Source organism: Sander lucioperca, chromosome 9 (assembly GCF_008315115.2).
Source record: "Sander lucioperca isolate FBNREF2018 chromosome 9, SLUC_FBN_1.2, whole genome shotgun sequence".
NCBI classification, from domain to species: domain Eukaryota; kingdom Metazoa; phylum Chordata; class Actinopteri; order Perciformes; family Percidae; genus Sander; species Sander lucioperca.
In genome coordinates, this window is record NC_050181.1 from 7112019 (window position 1) to 7139600 (window position 27582).

The 27582-nt window shown below is 39.0% G+C and overlaps 1 protein-coding gene across 1 annotated transcript; it reads right to left on the minus strand.

Annotated features, from left to right (window-relative positions):
- Positions 1-1764: 1764 nt before the first annotated feature.
- Positions 1765-26539, minus strand: si:ch211-106h4.4 (MAM and LDL-receptor class A domain-containing protein 1). The gene is made up of 45 exons (XM_031293000.2): positions 26415-26539; positions 26083-26207; positions 25743-25980; positions 25138-25403; positions 23727-23817; positions 23478-23618; positions 22346-22477; positions 20859-20992; positions 20570-20741; positions 20143-20262; positions 19615-19769; positions 19434-19529; positions 18971-19061; positions 18762-18881; positions 17117-17219; positions 16880-17030; positions 16544-16763; positions 15572-15695; positions 14960-15089; positions 14774-14852; positions 14512-14667; positions 13702-13827; positions 13378-13593; positions 13170-13289; positions 12612-12773; positions 12407-12498; positions 11525-11692; positions 11158-11355; positions 10929-11037; positions 9842-9964; positions 9587-9686; positions 9223-9382; positions 8511-8625; positions 8182-8325; positions 7678-7865; positions 7167-7332; positions 5925-6143; positions 5379-5557; positions 4808-5045; positions 4410-4569; positions 4206-4320; positions 3421-3541; positions 2318-2414; positions 2132-2207; positions 1765-2036 (listed from the first exon to the last, which is right to left on the minus strand). The coding sequence occupies exons 1-45, from the start codon at positions 26533-26535 to the stop codon at positions 1935-1937; spliced, it is 6459 nt and encodes a 2152-aa protein (XP_031148860.2). The 5' UTR covers positions 26536-26539; the 3' UTR covers positions 1765-1934.
- Between the last annotated feature and the right edge of the window lie 1043 nt (positions 26540-27582).

The following is a 27582-nucleotide window of genomic DNA, read 5'->3' on the forward strand; positions in this document are numbered from 1 at the left end:
CTGATATTAAGCTGTGGCTTTCAGAAAACTTTCTTAATTTGAATGAAGATAAAACGGAGTGTATTATTTTCAGTACTTCAGGCACGCAAAATGGTCCAGCTTTGAGTTTGGGAGCTCTAGCATCCTACACTAGGTCAGCTGTTAAAAATTTGGGGGTTACTTTTGATTGCAGCATGAAATTTGACAAGCAGATCAGTGATGTTGTTAGAATGAGCTTTTTCCAGCTTCGTCTCCTGGCTAAAGTTAAGCCTTTCCTCAACAGGCACGATCTAGAAAAGGCAATTCATGCCTTTATTAGTTCTAGGTTGGATTATTGTAATGCTCTTTACGTTGGTCTGAATCAGACCTCCATCTCACGTCTTCAACTTGTGCAAAATGCAGCTGCTCGCTTTTTAACAAACACATCTAGACGTGCACATATCACTCCTGTTCTCTACACCCTTCATTGGCTCCCTGTGCGTTTTAGAATCGATTTTAAGATTTTATTGTTTGCTTTCAAGGCCTTAAATGGTCTGGCCCCGGAGTATTTGTCCGAAATTTTAACTTTGCGGGAGCACAACCGGTCATTGCGGTCTTCAAACCAGCGACTTTTAGAAGTGCCAAGGTCTAGATATAAACGGTGGGGTGACCAGGCTTTTGCAGTTGCTGCCCCGAGACTCTGGAACAAGTTACCCCCTGATATCCGCACTATTACAGATGTAGCTCTTTTTAGGTCCAAACTTAAAACGCATCTGTTTAGTCAGGCTTTTAATACGTAGCAGTGGTGTGACGATTTCGTTCTTCTGTTTCTCTGTAACTATTTCTGATTTTACATGTACTTTCTTTATATTGTATGATATGTGTTTTTATTCTTGGTTTCGATGTTAAGCACTTTGGATACCTGCTGGTTGCTGTAAAGTGCTATATAAATAAAGTTTGATTGATTGATTGATTGAATGTTGTTTCCACATTATGACTTAAAGCGACATTATGTGACTTTTTTTTTTTTACCATAAAATACCAGCATCAAAATCATTTTGGTGCTTCTGTGACTTGTAATAGGGATAATCAATATGAAGGTTTATGTAATTAAAGTGCCCATATTATGAAAAAATCACTTTTTCTGGGATTTGGGGTGTTATGTTGTGTCTCTGGTGCTTCCACACACATACAAACTTTGAAAAAAATCCACCCATGCTGTTTAGAGTGAGATACGGTTTCTGAATGTGTCCTGCCTTCAGTCTCTGGGTGAGCTGTTCAAAATCGGCAAGCAGGCTAACCGCAACCATTAGCTCGTAGCGTTGCTAGCATGCTACCTCGTTCTCAGTAGCAAAGCACTGCTACAACACACACAAGTTCACCATAATCTACAAAAGAACTACTTACATGTGCGCCCTCATTTAGAAGTCTCCCAGCTAATCCTGCCTTGTAACTGACCGAAGTTGTAGAAACAGCCTTTCTTTTACTGTCTATGGAGCTAGCTAGCTGACATGATCTACATCTGAGCTACTGGGCATGTGCAAGTGCAATCAAAGATAGTACAGAAGAAGAAGAAGAAAAGAGGTCTCACTCTGTAGCTAAAACAGAGACCAGGTGAAAAGAGGATCTGCAGCAGTGAGAGAGAGCACTGCAGTACAACACAAATATGGTGTTTTTTGAAAATTAAACCATGTAAACCTATTCTGGTACAACCTTAAAATACAATTATGAACCTGAAAATGAGCATAATATGGCTGCTTTAATAATCCAGTTGTCATTATTAAAAAGAGTCACTGACACTTATTATTGAACTGTCATTACATCCTTTAATTAATTTTTCTCAGCAAAATACCAAAACTGACATCAATATTTCATCTTCTAACAGTTTTAATAGAAATTAAATATCTCTAAGAGCAGAGGCATAATTTACAAACTGGTAAATGGTGTGTTTGTTTCACTGGAGTTATTAATCTGAACTAAGCATCAGATGAAGCCACTGTGGTGTCAGTTACATTTGGCGACGGATTGTACAGCTTGTTGAAGAAGGAAAAGTCAGATTCAGTTCCATGTTGTGCGCCCTGGGAGGAAACACACACATATATATTGTTTTTTTATCATCTGCGCTCTATAAAGGCTGGACAAGATTCTTTGTCAATAAATCCTGTTTACTTACATCTATTTTGCAATCATAGAGGTCAAACGCAGAGTTCTCTTCAATTGGGTCGTTATTCATAATTGTCGGCTGATTCCTGAGACACACAAGCAGAAATGTCAGCCGACAACATAAACCAGCATTCTTTAGTGTTCTTGTATACATATATTATGTAAATGATTGATGTATTTATAATCAACTGTGTACATTGTACTATATTTCCTGTTCAGCAAAAAGAGGAATATGGAGATGATGACTCCAGCCAGCAGAGTCAGACCAACAGCCAGACCTACGGACAACATGTCTGCAGACAGAGAAACATGATGAAAGCACAACATTTGACATCAATTCCTTTCTGACACTTTGTACACCTCCCACATGCACTGAGGCTTAGAAATACCTTACTTTTAAGCATTTGCATTAGTAATTAATTGATTAAGTTGTTACAATATTAATGTTTCTTAAAGAATAAGGCTTCTATACTTTTCTTATTATCCACAAAACCCTCGAAAAGACCAAAACAAACAATTAATTAATCCGACTATCAAGTGTTGTCTGTGTAGTCAAAGCCAGATAAAGCCTATTCTTCTGGGCTCCAGAGGAAAACTACTAAAAGCATATAAATGAGCTGCATCCTTGGTGTGTCAATCCAACATAAACCATTCTGCCGTTGTAAATAACTAGTGCACTAATGCATATATTAATCCGCAGCTGAAAATAGTCTGTAACAAATGCATTCTGCATTATTCCTCTTTTCCTAATGTTTGCTAAAAACTACAGTGATCAGGACCTTACATGTACTGAGCCTTTTTATAGCCTTTTTTATAACATACATACATACATACATACATACATACATACATACATATAAAATTATTCATTCGTTAAAAATTTAAGTAGGAAAAAAATGGGCGTGGAGCCGAGTGCCAGAGACAAGGAATGAAAAAGGGTCAAACGCATTGTTGGTTTTGGCCTTTCCATGGGATTTGTTAACAGTAAGACAAAATGAAATAACACCAGGCTTATCCAATAATGCAGACAAATATACTTTGAGAAAATGCTGCTAAAATGGGCAAACTTAGTGATTAAGTGTGTAGTTAAACCCATATCAGTGCAAAATAGCCATACATTCATACAAGTACTTGTTTACACTAGATGGGGGTTAATGATGTCTGGGTAATTGGTATTTTGTAAGCTAAATTGTCAAACAATTCATAAGAATAATATGCAGTAGAACATGATTCTTTCTTTCTCATGATGAAGAATAACTGTCTGCTCAGTTGAAGTAGCTAAAGAGGGTCTCAGGTTACCATATTTATCATCAGGAGGGTTAATGGTGGGCTCTGAGTAGCAGCCGCCAGGGAGGATGGTGATATCATCAAGAGCAACATCCCCACCTGTATTCATCCCCCTCTGATACACAAACACAAACTGTGACAAAAAAGAGAGCTCAAATTCAGCACAGCAATCAGAAAATTCTGAATACACATGAGTAAACACTGCTGTTATTGGTTAAAGTGCAATTAAAGTTTTCACTCTATACTATTTTATCAGAAGAGTCCAGAATGTTAAAGCTTAATTTCTTTGTTTGAGTGTCATTCTCCTGCACGCTATTTTAAGAACAATAGCTTTAACTGATTTTCAGTCAAGCTAGCAAATACCAGTGGTAGAAGAAGTATTCAGACTACAAAAATACTTAATAAGTAAAAGGCATGCAATAGAAATCCTACTTACAGAAGTATTATTGGCTAAATGTACTTAAAGTATCAAAATAAGTTAGTTTTAACTGCTTTATATACAGTTAGCTAATTAAGTCCAGTGGTTCCCAAGCTAGGGGTCGGGCCCCTACAAAGGATCACAAGATAAATCTGAGAAGTCGGAAAATTATTTCATTTTTTCATTTTATTGTTTATCTCGAACTCTTTTCTCTAACCTTTTTTTGTGAAATGTTATTATTTAAATGTTATATAAATAAAACCATGTGAGAAGTTTAGAAGTAAAATGTAAAAAACTCACAGACATCTAAAATGTAAAAAAAAGACCTCAACCAGATACTGTTTTTTTTAAAGGGAAAAAATCAGAAGCTCATTATTACCCAGAATGCTTCTTTATGTTTAACAGACACCCTGGCCTCCTGCCACTTGTCTCCGTTGTTTACTGTATCAATCCACTTCAGAATCCCTTCTTCGTTGCCACCAGTATGCATTTTTCTATGACAGCACAAGTTTAAATTGCAAATGTTATCAGAGTACAGTTCATATTTAATGTTGCTACTCATCAGACATTAACAGCTAGTTACCTGTCATTTATGTAAACTCTGAGAGTCCCAACGTGGTTGCCATACATGTGGTACCAGAATGTCAGACAGTGGCCTCTAGTGGACGGCTGGAACACATCACTGATCAGGAAGGACATGTCTCCCCACTCGCCCACTGAACTGTCCACGTACAGATAGTAACCTGGTGGAAATATGGCAAGATCACTCAAAAATAATGAGAGAAATTATATAGTGATATAGTCAACATCACTTCAAACTGATATGTACAGCTGGTATGCTGCACTAATGTACATTTCTCACTTTCTTCCTGACTATAAATCCTTTCTCAAGTTTCTGTAATTCTCTATAAATTGAATTTGATCACACTCACATCCACCCTGTTCAAACATAGAACCACAGTTACATGTTCGTATTATTACCGTGTGTCGAGTTGGTGGTGTGGTCAACACTGGGTCCAGTGTTGGGGTTTGGAGAGGCTCCTCGGCCGCGGAGCCATTCTCCCTGGTCGACTCTTCCTCCTAGGTTGCTCCAGCTACACATGCTGCTCTCAAAGTCACAATGTCCAGGAGGAGGACACTGAGCGTCTGTCAGCTGTACATCATCAAAGGCCATGTCTCCCTCCTGGGTGGGGCCAGCCTTCACACCTTCCACCACGATCTGAAACACAAAGCGTGTAACGATGGAAACTGCCTGTTGTAAATATAAATATATAGTTTAATATCAGTATTACAGAGGTCATCTTTAGTCTCATTAGACCACATTTTATTCTCATTTTGAGACAGCTTAGACTAAAAACATCCAAAGGAATGAAGAAATGTTATCAGAAATCTATGAGTTATGTTTTGTTTAGATTAATAGCATGGACCATTGAAGGGTCAGGTCACCCAACATGAGTTACTTGAGTTACCGACCTCTATTGTCCATGTATCTCTTTTCCCCAAAATGACTGTATTATTACCAAACTGTTTCGGGTGGATCTTCGTGACTTACCCTGTAAGGCTGAACCCGTGGCAGAAGTGACGCCTGAGCAAACCTCCACATCCGGCCCTGGTCTCCTGTCTGAGAGAAAATCAGAGCTTGCTTCCCTTCTTCACTCTGCTGGTAAATGTTCAGCATCCCCATTCCTTTGCCATACATGTGGTACCACAGCTGCACACAAGCTCCTTTGCCTGAAGGGCAAGAGGAAGGAAGACTGAAATATCACAAGGAATATGCAGAGTGTATTTCAACACACGCCTTTTGCCCCTGTACACTTTAGACCACTTAAATGTCCAGATATTTGTGTTTTGTTGTAGAGAAAAGCCGTGAATGTAACTAAGTACATTTACTCAAGTACTGTACAAATTTGAAGTACTGTACTTTATTCTAGTAATAAGATCTCAGAGTGTACTGTATACTGTAATATACTATATTTATTGGACCGCTGGAGTTACTTTACAAATTTTACACGCACACACACACACACACACACACACACACACACACACACACACACACACACACACACACACACACACACACAGGTGACTGTCTCACCTGCAGGATACAGTGGTGAAGACATTTTAGCTGTCTGCCCTGCGCAGTCAGCAGTAGAGGAGGACAGGTAGTAGTAATGGCCCATGGGTGTGTTGGTGGTGTGGTCGCTGTCTGGTCCAGTGTTGGGGTTGTGGGCGGAGCCCGACTGTCTGACCCAGTCAAAGTCATCAGTGGTCTGCTGCTGCCAGTTACAGCTCCCCTCCTCAAAATCACACATATCTACAGGGTAATGTTTTAGAAAGCATTACAAAAAGTATGCATACATTTTCAGAATAATTTAAAGTTTAGCACTCAGTAAAGCTAAAACACTGTGTATGGGACTCAATCTAATCGGGAACAAGGCCTTTACAGGAGGTTACTTACAGTGCTTTTAAAAAAAATCTCTCTTGAATTTGTGACTTTGATTTCCTGTTTTCCTGTGGACCCTGAAAGCCCTTGATTAATAATAATTTTGAAAAAAAAGGTCTTTGATTGATAATTTCTAATCCTCTGTCCGCATGTTGTTTATATGTACTGTATTCTGTATGTACTTTGTACTTTTGTAATATATCTCTTCTCCTCTGCATGATTCCTCCCAGTTTTATTTTAGTAATTATTTTCTTTAAATCCTGCACTATCAGGAGCTTTTTCTTGTTGTAATCAAATCCCCATGAAAAAAATTACGGCAGCAGGACGGTGTCTGTGGGATCGACTCAAAATAAACTACAGTGCCCGTGTTAAGCTTAATGAAGGAACAAGTCACCCAGTGTAACAGTGTGGCTCACAAATGTGTTTTAATAGTTTGGATCTATTCATTGTTGGTGTTGGACCTTTCTTGGGTGTATTGATGATTAGAAAAACATACAATATAACCAGACTTATCCGTTAAATGTAAGTGTATGAAGACATCCCTATCGCTGACAATTTGATCACATAAATGTGATGCCAAAAACTAAATAAATAAGAGATAAGGAGGGAGACAGGAAACATTTTTTACATTTCTTTCCCCCACAGTATGCAAGCCTACTAGAGCAAGTAAAGTTTCACTACTTTACTAGAGCAAGTAAAGTAGGAAGATATGGTTAAGTAGATATGATTCACTGGGAAGAGACAGTGGTTCTTGTAAATGTGCTATGACTCCCTCGTTTTCTAGTTATTCTACTCATTCTTCTACTTGCAAAATGGTTACATACTACGTCTGGTCAACTGAACTAAGATGTTAAATGTTTTTTCTGTGATTTTCTCCAGCTACAGTTTTATTACCAGAGGCAGGACATGGTCCACTGATGAGGGACATGTCATCGATGGCTATGTCTCCTGCCATTCCCCCCACTGTAGCCTCCAGAATCACTTGGTGGACTCTCTGCAAGGTCACGTGGCTCTGAACCAGCAGCCACTCATCCCCTTGATTTCCTGATTTTTGCCACACCTACAGGAAAGACAGGAGGCTGATTCACTCGTCACAATGAGGATGTGAGGAGGTTTGTGCAACACTGCAAAATGCACTGAAACTGTGCAGCTTGCACTCATTATACAAAGCATTAATGTTATTTTGCAATCAGCATTTCACAACTATGTGAAACGATAATAACAGAGAAAAAAGCCTGTGGGAGCAGTGACAAATATTTCTCAATCCACCTCACAGCCGTTTTTCTGACACTGTCGTAAAGGGAAGTAATGTGTCCAGACTCAAAGAAGTGGCCTTCTCTGACCTCTGTTATCTCTAATACATACAATAAACTAAGAAAACTACTTATTTCATGCATGTTTTTACCAATGTTTTCTTCAAGGGATTAGCTGTTTGTAGAAGCATCCTCAAGGAGCCAGCAGTAGCTCCGAACATGTGGTACCAAAATGTGAAACAGTATCCTTTTTCACCAGCAGGTGGTAGCAGCGAAGACTTCAGTTGGGCCATATTTCCCTTCAGACTTGGTGGAGAACTCTTGATGTAAAGGTATTTCCCTGTTTAACAACATAGACAGTGATTCTAAATGTTTCTGAGAAAGTAATGTCTACTTGCTGTGAGGAATTCAAGCAATGATTAATTTTCATCTTTATGACTCTTCTCTTCTTGTGACACTACGTTTCCAGTAATGGTCACTTCTGGCCACAGTGACAGTGGCAGTTTGGCATTACAGGAACAAATCTCAACACAGGCACATGTGAATTTTCTGTACTAAATGTAATTCATAAGTGGACAACACTACTATTTAGTTTTTTGTATAATGGTTTAGGAGACACCTTGTCTAAAGTCTATAAAGTCTGGAATAAAAGTGACCTTTGCCGGTAGTGTGGTCTCCTGCAGGCCCGGTGTTGGGGGTCTCTGTGGGACCAGACCTGCTGAGCCAGTCCAACTCATCTTCAGCCCCCTGAACCCAGACACAAAGACCATCTTCAAAAGAACAGCCCCAGGCAGACAGAGCTGAGAAGAGAAACATAATAAAAAAAGAAAAGAAATGAGCCAATGTTTCTCCTCAATGCTCTCTCCTGTACGTTCTGTAATTCAGCTTGTAATTCAAAGTGGACAATTTATGAAGCATGCCACTACAACTACTACTACTACTGTCCTATACATTCACATGTAATATTTATGGAAACCTTACTTACCTGGTGGTTGGTATGATTTTTCACAGTTTAGAAAAGAGATATCATCCACAGCAACAATGTGATCTCCAGCAGTAGTGTCTGTCTGAGTCACTTCATTCATGTTACTGAACCAAACCTAAGAATAGAAATTATAGCATTTATGATTTTAAAGGATTAGTTTCCTCACAACAAAGAAAACATTGCATTGCACTCTAAACACCCTGCACATATTTTGGAAAATGTAATGCAGTTTTCAACATTTACACACCATCCTCACCCTCACCCTATCCTACTGAAACTACTGATATTCACATCCCGTACTCTTTTTCTGTTTAGTGTTTCTTAATTAATTGCTTTGTACAACAAAATTGTGAGTTCTGTTCCCATTCCCATTCTGTCATGGTGCCTTACGAGCCAGGCTGTGACAGTAATATAGCTACAGTCAATTGAATGCAGTCCAATACAATAATCCTGCAGTAAAGTCTACCTGCATATTCAGTGGTTGGTGAAAATGTTGAAAAATTGTGAAGGCCGTATCATAATTACTGTGAATGGTTCACATAATTTTCATGCTCATCAAACCATGCAGTGAGCCCTCGTGCCCTGTATGCAAGCCTCTTCATCTATAATGTTTCTATACTCATTTAATAATTTGTTTTCTTGTCACTCGTCTGTATGTCCCTTTCATTAGGATTAAAGCCTAACCGTTCTCAATGGATACACAAGCACGCACCTTATAAGGCTGCTGGTGCAGACCTAGAGGCATATACTCTGGGGTCCAATGGGAGACAGTGTTGTGACTGCGTGACCACAGGATTGCTTCACCCCCCTCAGCTTGCTGCATAAGCACTCTGAGTGACCCAGCACTCTCTGCACTGATGTGGAAGTGAAACCTGCGTTCAGGAAAGAAGGAAGGAAGAAGGGGAGAGTGTTGGATTGGGAAGAGAGTTGCATGGTAAAAAGACTAGGGCGGTGGGGAGCATTGAGCAATTCATATTTTAAATATTCAACTATGTATTGAATCAAATATTTTACATTTTTTACACAGGGTTGATATTAAGAGAAATGTGGCCATCAATGCCGTGGTTATCACTTACACAATCTGGCAGTAGGGGGATGAAGGGGGGAGTGGGGGACTCTGAAGTCTGGCTTCACTCTGTGTGGACCCCTGACTGAATTTCACTCTCATAAAGTAGCCTGAGAACGAGGGAAAACATCCTAAATCAACAAAGTTGACTCTTAAACATGCTGAGTGTAGTTTTTCATCTAACATGTTATCTCTTATATCCTTGTCTTGTGGGACCATTAGAATCAATAAACTACTCAATCAATCTATAAGCCACTAGAATCACCTGTGTCTGTAGTGTGATCAGTTGGCGGCTCAGTGTTGTTACTGGCTTTCTGTCTCTGCCACCTACTCTGTCCATCACTGGTGTCAGCCCATTGGCACTGGTTACTCTCAAATGTGCACCGGCCTGAAAGTTTAAGGCAAGGCGTGAGTAATACTGCTGGGAAAAAAGGGAGGTGAATATCGGTTCATGAATCAGATGCTTTTGAAAAAATGTTTTAAAATAATCTGCTTTTGTGACATTTTGTGCAACAGAGAAGAAGAAAAGTCTGTCGCTAATATAAGTATGAACTTTAAATAAAACTTGGTCTTGTGGTATAGTTGGTTGCCCTCTCTGTGAGTGAACCAGTACAATCATTTTATATAATTATATAATATAATTTATCTTATCTTAACAAAAAAAAAGATTGGCACAGCTGTCAACACAACTTACCACATACAAGTTCTTTTGATGAAATTAAAAAGTGTTGTTAGATAGCGGTGAGCAAAAATGTATGTAATAAAACCACACATTTTGACTTTCCTAATCATTTTCTCATTATGCATTATATCTGTGTGACTAATACCTCCGCCAAGGAGGTTATGTTTTCGGCTTGGTTTGTTTGTTTGTTTGATTACAGAAAAATGTCTTGCCAGATATTCATGAAACTTTATGGAAGGGTGTAGCATGGCCCAAGGAAGAACCCATAACATTTTTGAGCGGATCCGACTCACAGGGCGGGTACACTTATTTAATTATTTAACTCTCGTAATATTGCGAGATGCTGCATTTATGTGGTTTCCGAATAATTGGAAAAATTATTTCCCCACTGGGAAAATTCACACTCCATTAACATTGTGAGATAGGGCATGCCTTGGCGGAGGTCTGCGCTCCCTGAATTCCCTTCTAGTTTTATGTACATTCATTTTGACTCACATGCTCAACTTCTCTCTTTCTCCCAACTTAAAAGAATGAGACAGAGTTACCACCCTACTTTACTATCTAGTAGCCTGCTAATGATTCCACCTGAGGGAAAATGTAATTGTTATTGTAAGACATTGTTTGCTGCTGACAAAATGATAGAAGTCAGTCAAAGCAACAAGCAGCTCACCACAGCCATCCTCGTCCTCCCCCTGTGGGCAGTCTGGATGATAATCACACTGTAAAGTAGCCAGAATACACACTTTTCCAGCTGACCGCCAACAGAAAAACTCATTATCCTGCAACACCAAAGAAAGAGAACATTATTTGATTATTTTAAACAAGTTTTTTTATGGATTACTTAATGTTTCACAGAATTTACTTTTGCAGGCATGAGCTTCTTATGTCAAGTAGTTTACCTGACAGGGGTGGGTTGGTGCAGTTGAGCTTGAGGCTGGGGAAGTGGGTGTGTTAGAGGATGTAGATGGGGCAGAGGTGGTTGATGTGTTAGGCAGTTTGGTGTTCTCAGGGTCAAATACACACTCTTTGGAGAAAGAGATGTCGTCCAGCGCAACCAGCCCTCTCTGACCATCACCTCGCTCATATCTGAAGACAATCTGAGAAGGAGGCAATCTTACAAAACTACATTCTGAACTTGTTGCTACTTTTTACATCTGTTTTTATCAGTGATAAAACACAACAATCTGAGAACATTTTCATAAATGAGGCCCTGGTTGACTGAAGCTCTCAAATGTCATTTAATTAACTGTCTGTGTCCTCACTGACCTGGCTATTGTGTGAGGAGGAGAAGGTGAACTCTGCTCTCTGCCAGCTGTAGCTCTGTGAGTTTTCCGTGAGCCATAACACAGCATCGTCACTACCAGACTGTAGCGTCCTGGACTGGGCTGTCAGTCTGGCTGTAGCATCATCCAGGCTGAAGAAGAAAAATCTCACCTTCATGGACAGAGTCATCACAGTGAATAGATGTACAGAAAAGAAGGTCATGACATGCTTTACAAACAGTAATTAATCAATTACTTTTATCTAAATAAGATGAACAGTCTTATGAAATGTGATCAACCCTGTAAGGGTGTTTATTAATGTACTGTAAATCAGACACACACACACACACACACACACACACACACACACACACACACACACACACACACACACACAGCAAGGTCTTACTGTAACATATTCAGAAGCGTTTAGAAATTTGTATTTGTGCTGTGCCAGATAAGTAAGACAAAAAATACAGAGATTGAAATATTGTTGTAATAACTTTGGTGATCTCTTAAGTTTTTATCTAGTACCATCATCAGGTTTAAAATTTGAAATCCATTACTTTGGTTTATGGCAAAGTACCTGTAAAACTCATGACATTCCCAACATCCTCAGCTGTACTTTGTGTTGAGTGCCTATCAGCAAATGTTTAGCATTCTAACAGACTAAACTGAGATGGTGAACATGGTAAACATTACACCTGCTAATAATTAGCATGTTAGCATTCTTAATCAGGCTGTTACTACATTAATTACTCAATCTATATGCATTGTTGTCAGCCTGTCAGGATGCCACCCATGTTACTGTAACTTGCACACATGTAGTCATCTCTTTCATAAGACTTTAAAATGTAATAAGCTACATGCACCTATGTATACTCACAGTGCAGTGGGAGCTGGGTAGCAAAGTTTTGGAGAGAATCTCTGATGACTGACCATTCGCAGTCAGGTGAGTCCCAGGTATGACATAGTGACCTGTATAATGAAATTAGAAAATTAATTAAAGACTATTAACCATGTAGTGAGTTATTCAGAGTCAAGACCCCTGAGGATTATCTCAATGCCAAGCAGCTCAGATGGTCTAATACCTGCAGCAGAGTTTTGTGTGTGATCCCTGGGAGGCCTATCTTTGGGCCAGTCTTCCTGTCCTTTGTGTTGCGTCCACTCAGCTCCAGGTGTGTCCACATCACTTTGCGCCCAGAAACACAGGCCTTGTTCAAAGCTGCAACGCTCCACAACACCTTGTTGATCTACATTTTTATTATTATCAGGTAAAAGGGAGTAAGAGGTAGACAAGTTGCAAGACAAGACAATTGTTGCAGCTCTAGGAATGTGTCATAGATTAAAAAAAAGCCAAACAAACTTGCATATGAAGTAAAATCACATACCATTATATTTTTATTGGCACAAATCATACAAATCAGAATAATGTTTTTAAACTTTTCATTATTAATGCTTACAAGTTTAAATATTAATTTCTCTTAGTCAATATCTATCTTTTTACTTTTTTGAAATTATGAAACAATGTTCAGAACCAGGGGAAGTACACAGGGAGTGCCTGTATGACTGTATGTATGTGAATTTACCCTACCAGTGCATTCAGTATTTTGAACATATTTAGCCATTCAACATTTGTGAAATCTCACCACAGTTGTTCTCATCAGACCAGTCCCCACAGTCATCGCTGAAGTCACACACTTGGTTGTGCTCCACACACACACTGTTGTTGCACATGAACATATTCTCTGGACACACAGGCTGGGGCTCTGACAAGGAAACCAAAAAAAATATTTCATGAATGTAAATCAGCTTGAAAAAAAGAGGCCAGCTGTGCATGTAGAGCAGGTAGCCTACCAGGCAGGGTGCAGTTGGTAAAATCTATGTCATCAACGGCAACGTGTCCAGGCCTGTTAAAGGTCCTGAAGGCTTCAAACAGGATGGTGAAGTCCTGAGGGATTCGACCAACCGTTACCTCACCGTGATGCCACACATCTCTATGGTTACCAGTTAGCCACCACAGTGAGGTGGTTCTGGAGCCCTCCTTTAGCAGCACATTCAGCTTCTCTACGTCTGTAACAATGTACAGAGTTAAAGATTGCATGCAGATTCACATATGAAGAGAGCAAGAACATGTGATTTTAAAGACTGCACATACACACTTGAATATGCAAAACATACCCTCTCCATACATGTTGTAGTAGAAGTGTAGTGTGCAGGTGGAGCTGGCCTGTTTCATGGTGGGACTCTGCACGGCAGCAGGGCTAATTTGATCTCCTCGGTCAGGCATTACTGTGATGTACCAACCTGAAATAAACAGATAGGAGCACAACACATTAGCCTTTATTCTTTCTATACACAGTCAGCACTATAAAACCATGGCAGTTTAAATTATGAAGCAATGGTAGATCTACCAAATTGACATGGGCCGGAAAAGTGAGGCAAGAGGTTTTAGCATGATGGTAAAGAGAATTGCAGTTTTGCAGCTTTTTTTCACAGTTTTGCAGCTTAAACATAATAAACCTCCTTAATTTTCAGTTGAAATTAAACTTAGTATGCAATGCAGGGAGTGATTGGATGTTTTATGCTGTTTCTTCTTGCTGTGTTCTTGGGGACCTTTTGACAGGGAGGCAGCATGATTCATTCCTGTTTCAGAGGTTTATATTGGGTGGTGCTAAACCAAAAATATGCATTATATTTTTAGGTGTGATGGCAGTTGACCTAACAACATAATTCAGTAAAAAAACATTTTCATGTTTAGCATAAGCATTAAAATCCACGCCAGAACAAAACAAGGATGTAAAAACTGTGGCTAACGCTACCCAAAGGGGGAAAAAGGGGAAACTATTCAGCTTATTCAGCTTCTTTTACCCATGAAACAGTTGTTGTAAAGTGTTGTAAAGGTGTGTGTGGTCTCAAGACTAGAGAAAGGCCATGGATTTGAATCTATAGAGTCTGAGATAGCCAGTCTGGGTTAGTGTGTGGCCTTACCCAGTTCAGTGCCCACCGTGTGGTCCACAGAGGGTCCAGTGTTCCCCGTAGCATTCCTTCCTCTCATCCACTCACACTGACCAACGCTGATGTCCTCCCAGCCACATGTGCCATTTTCAAATGAGCAACCCACAAATCCCAAACTTGTTTCATTTACTATCAGAAAAAGAAAATGTAATGTAATAATGTAATAAACTACAGACATAGAAACTCCATCCATCCATCCATCCATCCATCCATCCATCCATCCATCCATCAGTACCTTGACAAAGGCCTGGTGTGACACTGATGTCATCAATGGCAATAAATCCTCTGTTGTTAGTCTCTGCTTCGATCAGCAGCTGAGGATCAGTGATTATCATTGATAAAAATATCCGTTCTTTCTCTTATTATTATTATTATTATTATTATTATTATTATTTCTACCACGAAACCTATTTTGGATTACCTGGAAAGGTTTGCCCTTCTCTACAGACTTAGAGAACCTGGTCCAACCGCGTCCACTGCTGTTACTGTTGAACATCAGATCCTCCTCCGATGGCCCTGAATGCATGTGCACCTTTAACGTCCCTGAGTCACTGACAAACAGACACATGTCATGTTTTTGTGTGATATGTGAAAACAGCTTCAGTCAAGTTAGTTTTTTCAAAAAAGTTTTCTTTAAAAATTAGTCTAGCATCTTTGCAAACCTCTTTGAACTTCTATCAGTTTAATAAAGGGAAATCCTGGATATAATAATTTAATAACTATTCCTTGTTTTATTTGGGCTTTTATTTTATATATTCTACATGGATCCTACTTTCAGGTTGTTGATGGCTTGAAACTTTTTTGTTTTGTTTAAAATTGACATTAGGTCTTTTTCATACAACTCACACAGATCTTTGTAAAGAGTGAACTCTGCCACAGAGTATTTTTTAGTCTTGCACAAAGTGGGGGCAGGTGATTCATGTCTAAATGACATTTGTGCACACTTTCGGAGGAAGTTAGTAAGGAAACTAAACAGGATAAAGTGCATCCTCTGCATTGTCACATACTGTATGGTGTTTAAAAGGGTGCTGACCTGCTGTCCATATGGTACCATAAGGTAAGACAGGAGGTGGTGTCTCTCAGTTGGATCCATTCTGACAACACCTGTGCTACACTGCTGTGGTTTTGGTGCAGTGATGAGCTCACCAAGAACCAACCTGAATGCAAAAATAAGACTATTAAATAAAATAATAGTGAAAAAATAGACATATTATATATAGCCTCTGCAATACTTGATAAAAATCAATTGGTGACATTTGGAGAAACTCATAAGAGGTACAAACAGGAGGGTATACATCAAAAGGGCACTACATTTAAATGTGTAAGCTAGATGCACAAATGTCTTAAAAGGGACTTATTTTCAGTGCAAACCAAATACCATTTGTATATGCTTCTCAGTGCTGCTAAATTTGGCTGTTTAAACTATTCAAACTCTGAGTGCAGCGATATCAACGTTGAAAGATGATCATTTCTAATGATTTTAAAGCTTTCTCAGTTTTAAGTTGCTTTTGTATACCAGACATAAGGAAATTGTTTGTGAGACAGGGAGGAGGTAATGTCAGCAACAGGACATAAGTCACAGATAAAAAGGGAAGTTAATAAGTAACTGACTATGCGAGTTAAACAGCAGCTACAGTGGCTCATATTAATACATTTATAGATTTGCAACATCAGTGGTTGTTGAGATAAATAGGCAGCTAACTTTATATTCAATTATTTCTTGAAGCTTATCACTTTTTCAAATGTTGCCCACCAGAGTTCAGATCATTACCAACATTCACTACATTTACTCCTGAGATTTTGTTGGATACGATATAAGACTTTTTCGTTTATTTGTTCATCTTGAAAGATCATTTTACTGGGGCATATATATATATATATATATATATATATATACCGGAATTATGCTCCCCTATTAGTGGGATCTCTGGGTGAAGCTGGAATTTCTACTGCAGATGTATGCCCATGTTTATCTTATTACATTGAGTTATATCAAAAGTCGTACCCTCTGGGGTCTGAGTGGTGTGGTCTGTCGGTGGACCATGGAAGCCTCCACGGGCCAACACCCAGTCATGTCCATCTTCTTTGGGGATGTTGACCCAGGTGCACTGTCCGGACTCAAAGTCACAACTGCCTGGAGGACTGCAAGCCCCATCCCTTACAGAAATATCATCTAACCTCACTGTAGAGTTGGTGCCTTGCACATGGAAGGCCTTAAACATGACCTGGTGAAAGACATAAACTGTTTTAGGAAGCAGGCTTACTGGAATGACTAAAATATGTAATCCAGTTTGATTGGCAGAGAGTGTGAGGAAAGGGATTGTTGTAAAAAACGGCTTACGTGGTAGTTTGCCGGGGAGGACACAGTGACCTCAGACACCTCCCAGCCTGAAGAGGGTGCTCCAGATCGCTGCCAAAGCGCATCACTCGGCTCTCCGCTCCGCAGCACATGCACGGCAAGGCTGTTAGAAGACCCAGCAGGTATCCAGTACCTGAACAAAAACAGTAGATACACAGACATTAAAATCTGCGTCAGACGACGGTGTATAAACGGGTGTGATGGCAGCACTGCACTCACCAGAAGCGCACACATATCTCTGTGGCTGAGGTGAACTCAGGTGTGAGCAGCTGAGCTTCTTCAGTCTGTGTAGAGTTTGATATCATTACAGTCATGTAGAAGCCTACGACAAAGAGAAGGTTAGAGCTCTTTTAAAACAGTCAGGTTTTAGAGCTCGAGCAAGACTAGAGTGGATCAACGGAAGTACATTTCCAGGATAATTGCCTGACATCTTGCGCATGGCTTACTACAGCAAGACTGATGCTTTAGATAATTTTGCTCATTGTAAATTATGCTTTAATTATATTTGCATTTTTTTCTCCTCACCTCAGTAGTCTCAAAGCTACAGTAGATGTATTATGAATTGAATAACTACAATGGAACTGTAAAAACAAAGTACTAGGAACATGTGTCAAATGAGCTTGACGTTCCACTTCCGGGATTGCTCCGGTGCCGCAGGAAATTTCGCCGGATGCATGTAGCCTATTTTCGCTGATTTCCGTTTCCTTCCGCTTTCTTTTTTGTTTTGTTTTTAAACTCCGGTGGTTTTGTGAGGACTATGGTAAACTGCTCCTCAGATCTCTGCATTGTAAAATTGAGACAGCTAGCTAGACTATCTGTCCAATATGAGTTTTCTCTCGCACGACTATTTTGCAGTGGCCCTGTCCGGCGCTTAGCACTGCCCATGACAACTGTGATTGGTTTAAAGAAATGCCAATAAACCAGAGCACGTTTTTACTCAGAAAAGACCCTCTTTCGCTCCGCAGCATGTGGGTGGTCTGGCAAAGCGAGACTACAAATGAGCAAACAAGACTAGTCTACAAGTTTACAGCCATGCTAGCTGCTCTTTGATGCTCTACTCAGACAGTGTTGCTGTCAGCTAAATGCTAACATCAGCATGCTGACATGCTCACAATGGCAATACTAACAGCAGGTTTCATGATTACCATGTTTATCATTTTAGTTTACCGTGTTAGCATGCTAACATATACTTATTAGCACTTAACACAAAGTACAGCTAAGAATGATGGAAATAAAAAGTAAGAGGATCACCAAAGTCAGTGGGATTGATTCTCTGGAAACCATGAATATTGTACAACATTTCAAGGCAATCCATCCGATAGTTGTTGAGACATTTCACTTTGGACCAAAGTAGTGGAGGCGACCAAACAACATTGCCATCTTTAGAGCCACGACACTAATGTGGCTAAAAAAAAATTATTTATGCTTTAATTGTTGTTTTATAAGCTTTAGCATACACTGCATACTCTAAAACAGGGGTTCCTAAACAATCAGATTATCCAAAGAGTAAGGTTCTCTTCCCAGATTGTTTCATCACAATAATTTTTAGATACTGGAGGAGGTAAGCCTGTTATTTTGAGAAATAAAGATAATAAATAAAGAAAACCACAAGTTAGAAAATGTAGCAGAAATATGTTTTTCCCCCATTTCCTATATTTGTTATCATCTTGCAACCCCTCAGAGTTATATTGCGACCCAATCTCCGATATTGTGGGGTCCGATTCCCAGGTTGGGAACTACAGCTCAAATACATAAGCATAACTTTTGACCTACTATTGATTCACTTTACATTATAACCTTCATCTTGTTGTGGTGAAACCACATTCACATAATCTCAGCATGAAGACAACAGTTTTCTACTCACCATTTTCAGTTCCATAAGTGTGATCCACCTGATATGTTGTGCCTCTTTTGCGACCCCAGTGACCCTTATGATTGAGAGCATTCTCAAAGCCGCACCAGCTGGAATCAAACCCACACGGATCTAAAATGGTGTAAAAAAGGGAAAAGTTCTAGTAATGTCTGTATGTTTAGTCTTCCTGTGAACATCAATGGTAGTCTGTGTTTACATACTCTGATTACTGCAGGCCCCCTCCCTCACTGTAATGTCATCAATGGCAATGAATCCTTTACTGTTGGTGTTTCTATGGCCAGTGAACATGATCTGTGGACATAAGGAATTTAATATAAGAAAGACAAGGTGTGTTTCGTTCATTAAATGGAAATTAATTATATCATGATGAAACACTGGGGGTCCTAATAAATTAAATGAAAAACAATTAAATGCATGTGCAGATTTGAGCCTAACGAATAAATCAGCCAATATTAGCTTATTGTATATACAGTATATTGGTATTTTGTATATATCGATAGATAAGAAATTGTTATTGAAATTGATGTAACAAGAAACTTCCTTGCAGAAATAAGAAGATATGTTTAAGATGGTTTAAAAACACTTCTGCCATTACATCGTTTGTCCACAAGAGAAAACTGAGGTTTTTTTTAACTGTAAATATGTGGTTGAGTTTAATTTTACCTGTGTTGTGTTGGTCATGTTGATGGTTACTTGTGCATTAATCCACTCTGGATTCTGGGTCCCTTGGCGAGTCCAGACTAACAGCTCAGATGAATTCTAGAACAAAGCAAGTCATTACAGCTCAAAAGTACTGACGCCTGTAACAGAAGTAGTTTGAAGTAGTACTAACTAGAGTACATACTGTCTTAACCATCAGGTCAAGGGTGGACACTGAAGGCCCGAGCATGAAGTACCAGAATCCAACACAGATTTGTGATGTAAGATTGATGACAGGAACAGAGATGGCTGCTCTCTCCCCATCCTTAGATCCAGATCCATTCAACAGTAAATAGAAGCCTTGGTGGACAAAGAAAACTCAGAGAGGGCTGCCAGACTGTGAAGCAAAACACTGAAGACAGCATAGCACTAGATCAGAGCTCTTTCTTTGACATGGCAGTGCTGCAATTCAACTCATAGGCTATTTATTTAAACACATGCTGACATCTAGCAATAAGTGATAATGTATAGGGCTGCAACTAACTCGGATATTATTTTGATTATAATATTAAACATTTTAGTCCATAGATGTCAGAAAATTGACATTCACATTTTCTCAGAACCAAAGGCAATGTCTTGAAATTGTTTGTATTTCCGACAAATTGTCATTTACTTCCAGTGTTAATCAAATACGTCTTGTGTCTGTGCTTATGTTATCGTCAATAGTCAATACCTTGGTTATTTTCAACAGTATGATCATACTGAGGTCCAGCCCATGGCTGGTCCACTTGAAGTCCATTACTGAGAGTCCAGTTCAAATCACCACTGACATCCTGGACCCAACTGCATAGACCTGTTTTACAAGATATCATTTTAAATATTAAAATACTTTATTTGTAACATAGGCAATATCATTTTTACCCAAGGTATGCAAATATCCAAATGGCCTTAAGTAAAACTCAAATATTCCCAGAACAATGGAGATATACAGTTCACATTAACAGCTACAGTATTAAGTAATTTAGTATTAGTCTACTGTAGCCAAAAAATCATATAACTTTCATTTGGTATTCAGTTATTGAGTCAATCAAATGTTGATCTTGATACTTTATGAAAGACGATATGAGACAATTCACAGTCTCCCCTGTTGGATGAGTCACCTTGCTCAAAAGTGCAGTCTATGGCGGAGGCAGGAGCAGTGGTAGTCGTGGTGGCAGGGTTCGGAGTGGTGGTTGGGATAACGTCATCACAAAACCTGCCCCTGATGATGTGGACGTCGTCCAGGGCAAAGCTTCCGTCCATTGAGGCAGGACAACTGGCTTGTAAAATAATCTGTGATAAAGGATGAAAGTTCATTTAGAAATATGCACTGATTTATTTTTTTTCTCAAGAAACGTTATTATTAACGTTAAATTATACATATTATACATTATATATATTTTGCCTTACCTGGTGACGCCCTGATGCATTGTAATCCACCCTGTCTTGGATCCACGTGTTATTCATATATCCACTTGTATTCCACACAGGATGCAGTCCAGCAGTCTCATTCACAAACACTGTCAGTGTAATGAATGAGGGTTCTGGAAACACCAAAATTCATCATCAAATCGAAATTTGTGTTTTTTGGAGGTTTTGAGAATGTTTCTTCTTCTTGATGATTCAATCAGTCACAAACATGAGGATTAGAGCACCAATGCATAACCAGAAGCCCTCTCAGTTATAAGACCTCATGCTGGTATTTGCATCATTTTATTTGTAGGCCCCCTTTTTGCATGTGTATATGCACTGTGTGCTGTGTAATATATGTGCTGTAATACAGTAAATTGCAATACACCTTTACTGGTTATCCCACCCTAGTAAGGACCCGTAACATACATTTTCCTCTTTTTTGCCCACTTTAGTTGCTTTGCAGTTAGGAAATAAATTTTATTCCACACAGTCTGAAAGTATGATATGTTTACATTTATGTTTCATGAACTACTACATATACTATTTCTAGTCATACTGTAGTTCCATTATCTGTATTGTGACTATAATTGCCACTGTTAATCAAACCCCCAACCGGCACCGTCAGACACCGCCTACCAAGAGCTTGGCTCTGTCCGAGGTTTCTGCCTAAAAGGGAGTTTTTCCTCGCCACTGTCGCACTAAATGCTTGCTCTTGGGGGAATTAATGGAATTGTTGGGTCTTTGTAAATTATAGAGTGTGGTCTAGACCTACTCTATCTGTAAAGTGTCTTTAGATAACTCTTGTTATGATTTGATACGATGAATACAATTTAATTGAATTGAAATTGAATTACACAGAGTTAAATATGAAAATGTAAGACTCTAAACTATTTATTTATTTAATTATATATGTATTGGAATATTATGATATCCGTTATTGTAATCATCACTGTCATCTGTAATCATCACTCATCTCTTATTTATTTTTAATCAACTGCATATCTCGTATTTATTGCCGTTATCTTAGTTATTTTATCATTATTTGTTTAGTTTGATTGATCTTGTTTTGAGATTCTTGGTTATTCTTGGCTATTCTTTATATATATAATTCACTATATGTCTGTATGTTTTGTAACCTCTATGTTTTATGTTCTATGTGGTGCTGCTATCTTGGCAGAAACATTCTTGTAAAATAGTTTAATTTGGAGATTTGCAAGTCAAAATATATGTTTAAGTTGAAACTAAATCTGGCTGAACAGAGTAAACATTTTGTTGTCTGGGTTATATTTGGCTGCAGTTTCAACAGCGTTTACAGTAAATTACCAACCACCAAATATAACTTTACAATGTTTGTAAAAATAGATGTAAAAAACATTAACTCTTCCAACACAATTTAAACATGTTTTAACAATGGTGACCTTCAAATGACAAAATCAATGCTTATTGAGTTTCAAGTTACTGACAGCAGAAAAGACTGTACTTACTATCAGCTAACCACCCGCTGGCGTAGTGCCAGATCTCCAGGCAAGCTCGGTCTACCCCCTCCATTGTCTCACTCTCCAGTTGGGCAATTTCTTCTCTATTAGATTTTGAGGGTGTGAAGAATGCAAAGTGGCCTATAGAGAGAGAGAAAAAACATAAAATATCCAGGAGAATCATTTTCCAACAGCATCCTGCACGTGCACGTGCGTTTCAGATTTACATTATGTCTATATTCAGTCACCTGAAGTCTGAGAGGCTCCATTAATCACAAGGGTTAGAGGCATCTTACTCAGACGCTTACCCCACTTATACATTCCCAGCTGGCCTATAAATTGAGGTATTGAAGTATTGAATGCTTGACTGACAAGTGTTGAAACATTTAAAGGATAGGTTCATGATCATTGAAACAGCTTTAGCTTGCTATAATAATTCCTCCCATTCATACTGGCCATTAAGAGATCAGTTTCTAATGTAAGTGATGGGGGGCAAAATATACAGTCCTTGTTCTGTGCAAAAGTGTGTTAATTAAAATTTATCTGAAGTTAATATAGGGCTGCAGCAGTCTGAGGTAGATAAATCAACTGGGTATCTTCCAAAGTTACCATATCTTTAGTTTGAAATTGCTTCTCAATGTTAGTATCCCTCTACCGAAGCTCAGCAAGGAACCACTGTCCGTGGACATGACAAAGAGAGAATTTTATACTAATAAGACTGTGACTTTGGAATATATCCACTTATTTAGTCAAACTCAGACTTATCTATGGAAGGACTGTAATTGTTGTCCTCCATCACTTACATTGAAGCACATTAGGACGTGGTTTTTAAATGGCCAGTATAAACAGGATCAATGTTTACTGCAAACACAACCTGTTTCAATGTTTATATTGTTCATTAAAGACAGACTTGAAACATTTTGTAAGATTATTTTTGGGGCTTTTCCCTTTATTCGATAGTGACAGTGGATGGACAGGAAAGGGGGGAGTGAGAGAGGGGGTGACACTTAGCAAAGGTTTGCAGGTTGGATTCAAGCCTGGGCCGCTGCAAAGGACTCAGCTTACAAGTATAGGAAATACATTTCAGCTTACAAAATACCACACTCACAATGATGCAGGTAGTTACCAAAGCAGCACTTACCCAAAGCAGAATTTGTGGAGTGGTCCCTTTTTGGAATAAGCTGACCATAACTGCCACCCGAGAGCCAGTCCCAGTCCACTCCGGACTCTGCTGGAGGATTGTTCACCCAACCACAGAAGTCCATTTCAAAGTCACAAAAACCTGCAAGGAATAACATCCACAAGTTACAAAAACCCCCTCCAAACACTAGACACTAATTTTCATCTTTTATTTTAACTCTAAAGGTCAAAGTTTAGAGCAGCCACTAACCTGACGGGGGACAGGCGCCATTCAGGATAGTGAGATCGTCGATGGCGATATCTCTCCTCGGTCCATGCCCAACGACCGCCTCAAAAATCACCTGTCACTCAGAATGACAAATTAATTTGAAATTATAAGTCAACCTGTGTGATTTCTACATAGCTTTGTCTTTTACGTACTGTATGATTGAGGAAGTCGGACTTATCTCAAAATACTAAGCGTCTCTGCTGACAAAGCTGAGCTAAATGTCCTAATCTACACATAATATATAAACTTAAAGAAAACAATACTTACATGACATTATGTATGTTAAAAGAGTTATTAAGCATCAGTCCTCCAGTCCATGGCAACAAATCCCATTCTAAAGCTAATTCAGTGTTATTTTCAACCGCTATTGTCTGTTTAGTACCAAATGTCCTCTTTCTGTTTCCTTTCTGTGCTGCAGCAAAGGAATAGATATAAAAAGAGGGAAATTTATACTAATTATACTGTTGTTTTGGAAGATACCCATTTGATACAGTAACTCAGATTGCAGAAGGCTAATATTTTATTTCAGAAAAACATTTTTACACAGAATGAGTATTGTCCCCAATCACTTACACTGAAACTGCTTTAGGAAGGGATCTCTTTGCGGCCAGTACAGACAGGAGGAACCATTACTACAATACTTTCAATGTATACAGTATTGTTTCAAGACTTGAAAGAATGTGAACATTTAACGTCATTGTGATTACATTGTTAGGGCTGGGAGATATGGAGAAAATCAGATACTACGATAGTCTTGACCAAATACATTGATGTCGATATTGCAGCTATAATCTAGGGTTGACAATTGGTGCTTTAACAAAATATCTTCACACTTAGATTTTAGATAAATAATCACCAGTAATGTGGATATAATGACTAAGTGGGTAAAGGCAAATAATACAACAGCTAGAACAGTCTGGTAAGTTCAGAAAAGTACATCACTTTACTGTAATGCAGCCTTTAAAACCAGGAAAAGACAACACTTATATCATATCACGATAATACGATATCCAAAATCTAAGACGAAATCTAGTCTCATATCATGATATCGATATAATCGATATTATACGAATACACAACGAATACACTGTTATTGATTTGATGGAGCTACACCTACAGTGTTGTATGTCATTGAATAAACTGTAATATTATGCTCAAGTAAAACGTTCAATATGCATGTCTGTATGTGTTTAGTTGCAATGTCCTTTAAGCAAGCAAACTTTTTTCATTAAAGCACTTTTCAAAGCAGCAGTTACAGAAAGAAGAAAGTAAAAAAGCGAACTAAATGTATAACGCATATGCACTGAGTGTACAAAGCACAAAATATAAAGTTAGAAAATAAGAAAGGCAAGGGAATTGTAAGATTATTATCTGATAACTAACTACCAGCTACCTGATACGGTGTACTGGGATTGAGAAGCGTCACTCTTCCGTGCCTCCAGTGTTTCCCCTGATCTCCACTTCTGGTCCAGAGCTGGCCACCGTTGTTGTCGTCAGGGGTTTGAAGGGAAACAGTGAGATCCCCCACTCCATTTCCCTCCATGTAGTACCAGAACATCAGGCATTCCCCTTCAGGAGCGGTGGGCTCCATCACTGCAGTCATCACTGCGCCTTTGGACCCAACAGGGTGACTCCACAACTGGGCACTGAGGTAATAACCTACACAATAAGGTGGAGTTATGCACATGCTGATTTGCATTTGAGAGTGTGTTTGTATACCCATGTAAGTTTGTGTATACGTGGCTTTTTAAAGCATGGGATCACACAAGGTAATCTGCAATGACTACATTTATTATTTATTGCAACACATCATCCTTTCCAAATCCAATAGCCTTCCCAGTTTCTTTGTTTGGAGGAACTAAAAGTCTGAGCAACCATCAAATGTTGTCATGAGATATACTGTACCTACAGGTTAAAAACAAAAAAATGACCTTTCTCTAGTTCTGACATGATTTGAAAAATTAGCCAGCTGAGACTGTATCTCGAGGAGTTGCAAACCTTGCTCTGTCCCCAAAGTGTGATCTGTGGCTGGGCCTGAAGAGTTGGCTGGTTGGGACGTCCCTGTGATCCGGCTCCAGGTGAAGTTTGCAAATGGTTGGGGCAGCAGACCACAGAGGGAGCCCTGGAAGGTGCACTCTCTCTCAGCCGGACAAGAGCCAGCCTCACTGCTGGACACCATTATGTTATCAATTGCTATGCTGCCTTGCGTACCACCCACCACAGCTTCTATAATAAACTAAGGAACAAGATAAATGAAATGAGGAGTTGGTTTAAAGATAACAAAGAGTTTAACTTTGTCATGTATGTATTTGCACTTTTAAAAGAGCACCAAGAGCACCTGTGTTGGTTCTTCAATGGGGATGGTAAGATCTGCAAATCTCCATTTGTTTCCCTGGGTGCCAGTTCTCATCCATACAACCGTCTCTGCATCACCAGAATGCTTTGTAATAAACCTCAATGAACCTGATGAAAATAAAATATTAACAGAACTTGAAAGAATATAGAGAAAAAGCTAAAGGTGGTTAAAATGAATCTGTACTGTATGGATCTGAGAAGTTGCTTCTTTCTGTGCATGACTATGGATTTAATTCAATTAAATGTATTATCTATTGAATTACCTATTTAATGAATAAGTTGTTGAAGTGTAGCTATGGACAGTGAGGCACGTACCAATGCTGTTGCCAAATATGTGGTACCAGAAGCTCACACATATGACTTGACCTGCAGGAGGGAAGCCGATGAGTCTGGCTGCTGACGAGATATTCAGGTTGTATTTAGTAGTTATGAGCATGTAGTAGCCTGCGGAAGAAGAAAGCAAATTCAATCATATATATGAAATCAAAAATATATTATTTATATATATTAATTTAGTATTTGAGAATCAAAATGTGCTTACACTTTTTTCTTCTTGCTCTCTTGAATGTATTCATATTTTATTTTGACATATTTAAGGAGGATTAGCAACAGCTATAGCAGAAGCTAATAGAAACCCAATAAAATAAGCAATAAACAGAACATGCTCATATGTGTCAACATGTAACTAAGGTCGCTGAGTTGTCTATAAGGCTGGATTAACAACCTAAAGGGCAAAGGACATCTAGACCTTTGAGGGCCACAAAAGATAACGGATCAGAGAGGCATTTTGGCTGTGGTCATGTCATACTGCACCACTAGTGCACATTGTCAAACCACTTCATGCCAAGGACGATGAGGTGGTGGGGCGTTTTGAGGAAGCTGGACAGGAAGCTTTAGAAATACAAAAACTGTGGTTTTATTAACAAAACAACAACAAAAACATACTCAAACAAATGGCCCAAACTGAACCCAGATAGATACAAAAACTAAATTTAACTGAGGCAAAATAACATCAAACTAACAAAACCGCAACCTCACAGCAAGCTGCTAAGTCCTTTCTAGCTTCCCCTTCTTCTGAAGGCACTTTTAACCTCTCAGCCTCACCTTATTGGAACCTACCACCAGAGGCCTGTACTACGAATCATGATCAACATGCCCTGGATTTCTTTCAGTTATCCGGCTTCACTAACCCTAACAACCACAGTCCTGCATAAGCTGTATCACGACGCTGGTTATCAACTAGTTCAATCAACCCAGGGTTTCCTAATCCAGCGGCGCGCGCGTTCACATAAAAGAGGCGGTGTTTGCACAGCACGACCAATCGCAAACATCTACCAGAGTCTCATATTTTACATAAGAAGAGGAAATTCTAATTCTACATAAATATGAATAACACAGACACGGTTTTTGCAGGCAATACAGTCGCTGCTTCCTAAAACAGGAGGAAAGCTGGCAAAAAAATAGCCGACGCTGTAAATGCATA

Coding starts and splice junctions, on each gene's coding strand:
- si:ch211-106h4.4 (XM_031293000.2), bottom strand. CDS start 26,535: ATGCTCATAACTACTAAATACAACCTGAATATCTCGTCAGCAGCCAGA. Junction 12,499..12,611: donor CACACAAAACTCTGCTGCAG/GTATTAGACCAT, acceptor TTCATTATACAG/GTCACTATGTCATACCTGGG. Junction 4,570..4,807: donor CACCACCAACTCGACACACG/GTAATAATACGA, acceptor TATTTCCACCAG/GTTACTATCTGTACGTGGAC.